This window comes from Micrasema longulum, unplaced genomic scaffold (assembly GCF_059751315.1).
Source record: "Micrasema longulum isolate JH-2025_06_02 unplaced genomic scaffold, ASM5975131v1 h1tg001211l, whole genome shotgun sequence".
NCBI classification, from domain to species: domain Eukaryota; kingdom Metazoa; phylum Arthropoda; class Insecta; order Trichoptera; family Brachycentridae; genus Micrasema; species Micrasema longulum.
The window spans coordinates 295,118-305,721 of NW_028278398.1; the positions used below are offsets into that span (position 1 = coordinate 295,118).

Sequence of the window (10,604 nt, forward strand, 5' to 3'; positions counted from 1 at the left end):
GAAGGACATTTCTAATTTTGCTTTTTACTAAATGGCGATATCTAACTAAATGTTATTAAATATTTATATTTAACCACTTACCGACTTTTCTAAGTCTACCAGTTTCGGGACGTACCCGTCTCTTTGCCGGGAAACTAAATAAACCAACATGCAACACCCACTGTTCACCTTCACCATAGTTGTAGCACAAAAATATGAAACCAATACGACATACAATTTAATAAGCACGTGCAATGATTAGGACAAACACGCATTGATTAGATGATAAAAAATATTTTATGTTAAATAGTTGAAAAAAAGAGAGGAAAGGATATATCTAAATTTGCTTCATACATTAAACAAATGCCGCCATTATTGTTTCGTATTACGGACTTCAAAGACATAATGGTAACTAACAAAGCTGCATGCCCATTGCCCATAGTAGGTGCGTAATGGGTAATTTTTAAGGTAATAAAAAAATTATATTTAATTTAATAATGTTTTGAAAATATTGAAGAATTTGATTATAATAAAATGGAGATCCTATAGTAAAAAGAGTCATTCATAGATGAATGAGTTTATTTAAAAATAAAATGTGGGACACCATTTATCAAATTAAAGAAACAAACTTCGCTTGGCAGACAGATTTTTTTAAATATATCTTATTTATAACAATATCGAATTTACAAAAAATTATAAAGGTAGATATTTTAAAAATACAGAAAAAAATGACGTATATAAAATGAGTGGACTGTGTAAAATAAGACTTAAAACAATAAAAACTTGCTTTCTTAACTAAAGTTAAATCAATAAAATAAATGTAAAACAACTTTGTTTTAAACCCATTTTTTTCTAATGACCAGTTTCAAAACTACACGAGCTTCTTTATCAAGGTGCAACTAACCAACGAATCTTATAAGAATTTTAACAGTGTTTACTAAATATTAAATCGAAACATATGGAGCTAACAACTCAAATATTTTTGTCATGTTGTTCTTGTAAAGATTGGAGGTATGAAGTGAGATGGAAACGATCGTTAAAACTAGACAGGGGTGGACTAAAACAAAATGTTTATTTTTTTTTATTTTTAAGATTTCTAAGTTTTCGAATGTAAATATTTTATTTTCAATATGAAAAACTAGTTGAACATTTCAATGCATTCGTATTATGCCCACACGTGAGATATTCTGGCGTTTGTTTTGGTTTGTAGTGGTGGCGATGCGCTCCTGAACTTTTTTTTTATTTAGGACTACACCACTCGTGCTGAATTGTACATTTGAATAAATAAATCTAAGATTGCGCAAATTGCTGGAATTCTGTATAAGCTTCAGGGCCCGTTTTCCAATGAGAAGTTAACATTTATCTTCAATTTTATCTACAAAGTAAAATTAAGTTATGTGGTAGGCGGTGTATTCTGCCATGTTTTATTTCCATCTCTCCCATCTTACCGCATCCGGAGATTCGAGACGAAAGGGGGGAAATAAAGCAACAAGGAATGTATCTCGTATTCTGACACATAAACCCGTACCTACAAATATGCCACACTTCTAATATCACCCCGTTTAGTATTCTTCACACATATGAGTGAACCAACATAGGTATTTAAAAATAAATTGAACTCAAATCTAGCACTAAATCACACGGGACATTTCTGGGTACAATTGCATTCTAATTAATTATGCAAATAAAACCGCCTGTTTTCGCGACTGTTCATATTAATATAACATCGATCGATCGGGCATCGCGCATTGCAATGCCAGACGGTTCTCGAAGCGATGTGGAGTTCTTTACGTTGCCTGGAAAATATTTTCATTACTGTTTTCTTGTGAGTTATGTGTTCTGTGACCCGCGCTTTACTAATTTATGACAGATATACTTCCCCTTTTTCGCTCTACCCAAGCAAGGTTTTGCCATCACACAACTTCATAATTAGCTCAAAATAAGTTCCTCGCAAAGTCCGATTAACAAGTGCTGGCGCGTTCACAAAACTCACCCAAACGCATTTTAAATCTATAGGTGTTGATTTGAGAAAAGTAATTTCAAATTTTAACCAAATGCGCTTTCTCTTTTAAAATCTTTATTGAATCAGAGGGTTGCGTATATGAAAAAAAACAACGGGTTAATAAAATGTAATGAATTTGTTTATTTTTACAGGAGTACATTTTTTATACAATATTTTGTGTTCATTTTTGTAAGAATTAAAACAGTGTAATCAAAGTGCACAATACAAATTATACTGAAGAAAAAATATATAAACACTCACATTTAATAAAAAAAATATATTATTTATATACATTATTTCGTTAATCTAAATAATTTCGCATTCCATAGTGATCGACTATAATAAAATACATTTTTCTCAAATTAAGAGTGTCCCTAGTTTTTGGAAGGACTAGTTTTTCGTCATATAAAAAAATCGTGATGTTGTGGCGAATTGACAGCCGTTGTAGCTCGCTTGCGTACTTCATAAACAATTCGCTGAACACTTCTAGAAACATCAGTCATTTGCGCGGTCACACGTACAAACGCTTTATCAATATTTTTCTTTTATCACTTCTATTCTGATGCATAAAATAGTTAAAAACATTTTACACAATTTTACGAAATTGTGATCGAGAGCGTTTTTCCCGATTCAATTCTTTCATGAAGGCGACAGAAGTTTATTTGTTAATTTAATTAATGAATGCATTGAGAAATCAGAAAACTGAATGGCTAAATATAGACTGACATAAAACCAATCTTAAATGAAACATCTATAGATGGCTTCAGCCAGACGACAGAATTCGATTCAGGATACGGCACTACCCGATGTAAGGAGTACCGCTTTACCCACCGTTAAACTAATAGGAGTTTTCCTTAATTCTAACCTTTCCTTGACGCTCAAATTTGTAGAGCGATAAATTCGTACTTCTATCAGCTGCGACAAATTAAATGCATACGCAAAAATTTGCCGGTTGATGCCATCCGTCAATTAGTGAATGCATTTGTAGTATCTGGAGTCGATTATTGCAATGATATCTACGCAGGTCTGCCAATGAATATAATGACTTGCCCACAGTCTAGAGCAGGACTTATTTTTGGAATCTCTTAGTTCCTTCATATCCCTCCACTACTTCGGGAGCTATAATGACTACGTTTTCCACAGCGGGTGGAATACAAACTATGTTGGCTTATGATGGCATATGTATGTATGCTTATGTAAATCACAGCACAACTCTGCTTCGGAATTCCAAATGAACTAGGTGACAGACGTCTTACGTTTAGATCAGCTACATCTACGCCGAGAGGAAAAATTACTGTCCCTCTACGCAAACAGTGCACTAAATTCAAATGCATTTGCGGTCGTAAGCCTTATGGCATGGAATGTTCTCCCAGCAGAAGGGCGAAACTGTGAAGTGAATGTGAAGTGATATTTCGGAAAACTCTTTCAAACTAATTTTTCTCTAAATCATTTCGATAAATCCGTAGCGTGTGATAACAAAGTAAATAGTTTTACTTAAATTACAACTTCAAAAAGTTAAAATTAAATTTATTTAACATATTACAATAGAGATGAAGAACATTTAAGAGAAGGTAATATGGAAGTCTAGGCATCTACAGGGCTTATGACCTGTCAATGGCTGGTTTAAGTGGCCACTTTACACACTGTGTAACATTCACCATTCTGCCTATATTTGAACATCTATATTCCTTCAGCTCTTTCATCTGTTGATGTTTGTGAAGTTAAAGAGCTGAAACCTTTATATGTTGTTAAATTTATTTATTTATATAATCACTTTGTAAAGCGCCGTTGAGGTATTACATTACGAAAATGACGCTTAATAAATCATCCATAATAGTAATAATAATAGAGCATTTTATTATCATCTCTAACTAAACGAAAAAACAATAAACACAGATCACGAAAGGTTCGCGCCAATTGATCGATATCCGACGACAGACCGGTTCGGACGAACGCAAGATCACGCTGTATTTGTTTTATTGTCAAATCATTAGCAACAAGCAAAGTAATAGTTGAGCGCAAGAGAGACAGAGAGTATTTTTGCAAATATTATAAATACATTATGAAATACGAATGCCGTGCGACGTTTTTTATTTATTTAAATTTTTGTACAAAATGTTAATTGAGGATTTATGCCAAATGGCAATTTCTAAACCATGAACTGATAAGCGTTGATTTTATTACGGAGGTATATAGGAGAGTTGGGATTATGAAGTATCTATAGTAAACAGAAGTGAGAGGGAGTGATAGTCTCTCCGCTGTCTAATTTTGAGCCATTTCAGATGCCTACAATAACACTTGTATGTTATACCATGCGCTTATTCACAGAATCGCAAGCGCAGTGTTGAGGAAATGCGTTGTTCGCGCCAGCTCTTGTTAACTGGCATATATTAGTATAATAGTTTCATCATCTCCTATAACTTCTCATTTAGCAAGTTGTTATGAGTGAATCATGAATGTAGGAACATACCTACCTACATTTGTTCTTATTTATTGGATTTTGGAATTTTTTTACATTTAAAAAACTTCTACAATATTTTGATATATTTATTTTATTGGATAAACATACAGTTTATCCATAATATTATGTGACGCAATTTTCGTATTGTAAGCTTTTTGGAATTTTTACGCACCTATACCAAAAAATTATAAAATTAAAAATCGTAAATTAAAATAAATGAATGAATAATGTATAAGATACAATATTACTCAATTCACAATTCAGCTCATCAGTTTAGTCATTTTGTTCATTCAGTCATTATGTTTCAAATACATTATTATTTGTTTAAATATTTTTTTTAAATTTAGTTATAGGCATTACCATTTACAAATTACAACAGGAGTGAAGAATACCTTAAAGAAGGAAACATGGAAGTCTAGGCATTTACGGGGCTTATGACCAACTGGTCCAAGAAGTAGCAAAATTGGAAAATGGTTTTCAGGCGTTACCTAGTAGGTGAAATGATTCAATCAGATGAATCTCTTCACAACAATAAAGGTTTCAGCTCTTTAACTTCACTAAAATCAACATATGGAAGAATGTAAGAAATATGGATGTTCAAACATGGGCGAAATGGTGAATGTTAAAGTGGCCACTTAAACCAGACAATGACAGGTCTTAAGCCCTGTAAATGCCTAGACTTCCATATTCCCTTCTTTAAAGTATTCTACATCCCTGTTGTAATTTGTCGATCTTAATGACTCCCGAGGGGGTGAAATCCAGTCTTTTGTCTGCAGGCATTTAGACAAACTCAAATATTGTAATAGGCATTACCCATTAAATTGAACGCTTCTGGTACTTAAAATGCATGAAATATTTTATTGTATAAACACTTAAGCATAGTAGGCAAACGACCTTACTAATTGATGCTAGTAAAATAAAGCCTTTAGAATCATTTTGAAAAAAAACCAGATATACGAGGGTAAAGTCGATGGTAAATGAAATGAAATTATTAACAAATAAACAAAGAATATTTTACAAAACAATGATATTTGTTCATAAAATTATAAACTCTAATAAAAAAACAGAATTTCGGAAAAAAAATTATCGGAACCAGCATGAACACGATCACAATACTAGAGAAAAGAACAAAATTAGACTTCCATTTAGGAAAAAGGTAAAGTCACAAAATTCAATTTTATTTAAAGCAATTAAAAAGTATTACGAAATGGAAAAAATATTTTTGAAGAAAAAAACATATCAAAATTTAAAATAATGGTCAAGACATATGTGATAAACAATTTATAAATTAAATATATTTGCAATGTTATTATTAGAACACACATAACAATATGTATGATATGTGTGCCCTACTTTAAGATTTAAATTTAAAAAAATAAAAAATAAAAAATAAAAAATGTAATGTGATGGTGTAATCACCACGGGCGGACATTCAAGACTAACACATGAAATCCAAATGGTCTTAAGAGACGTAGAGATGTAGGACATTGAAACATAATTTATGGTCGGTGAAACAATTTGACGAAATCTCACTCATTAATAATGTCTTATCTAGTTTTAAATACTGCAGCTCTGGTGTTCCGCAAGATTCCCGTTTAGGTCCCATTTATTTTCTTTCTATATTAATGATATATAGATAAATCGGTGCTTTCAATTTTCTCAATTTCTACTTTTTGCTGATGATACAAAAATCTTTGCCAATGTCAACGATGTATCGCACTGGATAAATATCTAAGAAGATCTTGATCGTCTAATTGATTACTGGAATAAAAATCAATGTACATGAATACCTCAAAATGTTATTTAATGGCATTTACTAAAAGTAAAAATTTCATTACGCACAATTATACGATCAAAGATAATTCCATATCACGGTACAGCGAGATTAGAGACTTAGGAGATATTCTCGATAGTAGATTGCTGTTTCGATCTCACATAAATTCTTTCGTTGAAAAAGCTTACCAAATGCTGGGTTTCATTTTAAGAATGTCCAAACCCTTTAAAAACCTAATACATTAAAGACTCTTTACAACACTTTTGTGCGCAGTAACTTGGAGTTTGCATCCGTTGTGTGGAGCCCACAATACATAACAAACATTGAAAGGATTGAAAATTTTCAACGAATATTTTTAAAATACCTAGATTATAAACACAATAAAACATTTACAGCCAATCTACTAAGCAAAATAGACTTTTTACGCTTGAAAATAGACGCACTATATCTGAATTATACTATTAATATAAAGTATTTAATTATAAAGTTGACTCTTTTAACTCTACTCTCCAAAATTAATTTAAATGTCCCTTTTCGCATGTCAATAAATAAGTATTTATTTCATCTGCCAGTCTGTAGCACTAACTATGCGCAACACTCTTTCGCCTATCGTTCTCACATAAACTATAATTCTTTTTTTTTCATCTATTGATATATTTAACATGCCCCTTAATTGATTTGAATATAAATTAAGACCCATTCTTTCCGACTACAATACGCTCCCACTTACTATTTAATGATGCTCACGCTTACACACACCTGAACACTTACTCCCCCCTCACAACTATACACTTACTCTCATACAAATACACACAAACACTCCCTTTTTTTGTAACACAACTTGATATGCACGCTTTTTATTTAGTCTGTTTTTAAAACTTATCTTTGTTATGTTATTTAATTATTGTTGACTGATTGTTTCTGGAAAATAAATAAATCGACAGAAAATCAACTGCTTTAAACATGATACACTGCCGAAGAAATGGCACAATGATTAATGTTACACAGTGTTAACGAGATCATAAAAACAAGCCAATGATAGGTCATAACCCATGTACATGCCGAGACTAGCAATTGCTATTGTCAAAAGAATACATTAAAGCAAGTGCAGAAATTGGAATAGATTTTAGAATCGGTACAACTTTTCTTGTTTTTGTCGCAATGTAAACCATTACATTTTTTCGTTTCAGGTCGAAATGGAGGCTCATCCTACAACAACAGGAAACCATCGGAACACAGTATGAACTCAGACTCTAGAGATTCAAAACGATAATAGATTATTACTCAAACTTAACAAATACATATGTACACATGTTTTGCAACGGACATAATACTTTACTTTGGTTCAACGACATTGTTATCGATTTACAAAACAACTGCTGAATAAACTTCATTATTTATTAGGTTTTTATTTAAAATAAATCTTCTTTATTCCAGTGCTATTATTTTTAGTTTAAATAACAATTCATCAACTCACTTTATATTATTTAATAAAAACCTTCTGTATCAATACACTAGAATTTCTTTACAAACCTACTGAAATCACCCCTTTGATACACAAGGTAAATTAATCTTTTAAAATGGTACGAAAGGAATTAATTATAATTTAAAGAGTTTTTCTACTGACATTTCTTGGTGGAACCGCATTTTAATTATGAAAACAAAAATAATATATAGTTTGACGATGTCGATCACTACGAAACCCGGTCACTGGTAAAAAAATTATAAAATAATTATAAATAAAAGTGGAATAAAACTATAAAATATTTTTATTATTATAAATAATTTAAAGAGTTAATTGATAATATATGTTGAACTTAAATAGATATAAAGCGTAGGTAAGACAAGCACAACAAAGTCTGTACAGTGGCCACATTAACCAGCTGATGACAACTCATAAGCCCTAGACTTAGACTTCAATATTCCCGTCTTAAAAATGGTTTCCCTTTTTCGTTTCACTTTTGTAATAATTTTGGATCCTAATAACTCCATTAAGAGTGAAATTGTCCTAAACATTTGGACATACTCAAAACATTATCGAATAAACTAACCGGTATAAGAAGTATAAAAATTGAAAAGTGTTTTCAGGCGTTGCCTAGTAGGTGAATTATTTCAGACAGATATCACCCACATCGGTAAAGCTTTCAGCTCCTACTTCACAGAAGTCGAGAAATGGAAGAATTGAAGAAATGTGTATGTTTAAACTACGACAGAATGGTAAATATTACACAGCGTTTAAAGTGGCCAGTTAAATCAGCTAATGACAGGTCATAAAGTCCTGTAAATGCCTAGACTTAAATATTTACTTCTCAAAAATGTTTAATCCCTCTATTGCAATACGTTTAATGAACTATCTCAAAAATACCCACATTCGATACACTACCGATCCCTCCTCCTTCAAGCTTTGATGCGAGTACATCCGTGTATACCGACGGGTCTAGTACCCCTCGGCACGCATATCTACGCATTGAAAGTGACAAAATTTTTAATCCACCCTGCAATTTTTTTAAATACGATTTATTTAAATTTATAATCTTTCTGCGGTTGGCTATTTTTTTCTTAAAAGCCTTTTGAAAACACGAGAAATAAATAAGTCAATTTTGAAGTCGAATTGAATTCCGTCGTTACTGTGAGTTTTGTCAAGTGGCACAGAGAATGTGGCTAGATTATGCCTTATTGACATATAAGAGCATTTAAGCGTCAAAATGTTGCCACTATAAAAAAAAAGTTGTTATAATTATTTATTTTTGCTTTGTTAAGTTAGTTCATAACATCTTAAGAACCAAAATAAACTTTTAATAACATAACATTTTATGTAATCAAAATTTCTTAATAACACATTTTTTCAAATTAATTTGAAATATTTCGATATTTTCTATTTCTTTTATGTTCATTATGTTTTTTCCATCTGTTTTACTATCTTTCTAAGTGTACGTATGGAGACGTTAAAGGAACCGGCTTTGTAATCACTCGGTAGATAAATACAGCCGATCGATAACCGTCGTATACCGTCATAGTAATTGTCAAAAGTAATATGAAAAACCATGTTCAAGCGAGTATTTTTGGCTTAAATTGGGATTTATTGGAGTTTATAATCGCTTTGAAGTGGTCAGTTTATATCACGGAGACCTAGCTAGTATTAATGAGAACTCTAAACAAATTACAGCAGGGATGGAGAATACCTTAAAGAAGGAAATATGGAAGTCTAGGCATTTACATGGCTTATGACCTCTCATTGACTGGTTTGAGTGGCCACTTTACACACTGTGTAACATTCACCATATTGCCTACGTTTAAACATCCATATTTCTTCAATTCTTCCATTTGTTGATTTAAGTGAAGTTAAAGAGCTGAAACCTTTATTGCTGTGAAGAGATTCATCTGACTGAATTATTTCACATACTAGGCAACGCCTGAAAAATAAATTTCTAATTTTTAAACTTCTTAGACCATTGGTTTTATTTCAGTATTTGAGTTTGTCCAAATGTTTGTAGACAAAAGACTGGATTTCAGCGCCTCAGCAGTCACTAAGATTAACAAATTACAACATCGATGGAGAATACCTTAAAGAAGGGAATATGGAAGTCTAGGCATTTACAGGGCTTATGACATGTCATTGACTGGTTTAATTGGCCACTTTATCATAATAATGCATATTATAATTACGATTTTAGTTTTGTTTCCAATTGTTGTTATTTTAATTATTTTATCTATTGTATTCTATGTATTTCAAAGTATTTAAGGTTTATCTGTGTTTTTGCCTTGTCTGTAATATTGTTTTGCTTCCATTTAACATTTGTAAATACTGTTTGTTTCTGGCTAGTATTACCAAGAATGGTAAGAGCCATAATAAATTAAAATAATGAAGTTAGCAAAGAAAAACAGTATTTTTTTTTCAAATAAAAGAAACAGAATCATTTTTTTGAAAGCATAATTTATCCTAAAATTTCTGAATTTCAAAACCAAAAGTGAAGTTATTTCTTTCATTACCTTCATTTCTATTCCATGCGTTACTTATAAATGTAATAAACAAATATCACTTCGATACTTTGTTTTTATATTTATGAATACCAATGTACCTAAGTCTATATTATTTTAAAAGGCATAATGCTCTTCGATAAGTGATTATATATTAGTCATGTAATAAGTACATTTTTTATCAGAAATACCTTGGAAAATGATTATTTTTATCTAATTCTTATTTACTTAAATTATTTAACTACGCTATTTTAAAAGAACTGCGTTTTAAATGACAAAATCGTACATTTTATCAAACAGCAGCCTTAATTTCAGAAAATATTTTAGTGTCTACGTGTGTGTATAGTGCAGGGCGGTCATTCCCTAAGTGGTGTATGTCGACCTCCGGAGGTCGATTTCGATCTGCCAGG

At 31.5% G+C, this 10,604-nt stretch overlaps 1 protein-coding gene across 1 annotated transcript in view; it reads left to right on the forward strand.

Annotated features, from left to right (window-relative positions):
* LOC148276490 (uncharacterized) overlaps positions 1–7,728 on the forward strand; it is a 44,140-nt gene extending 36,412 nt beyond the window's left edge. Inside the window, exon 8 of the mRNA XM_088234172.1 lies at positions 7,407–7,728. Within this exon, the coding sequence (XP_088090298.1) occupies positions 7,407–7,489 (83 nt within the window). The 3' untranslated portion in view covers positions 7,490–7,728. The remainder of the gene's footprint in view (positions 1–7,406) is intronic.
* Positions 7,729–10,604: the final 2,876 nt, after the last annotated feature.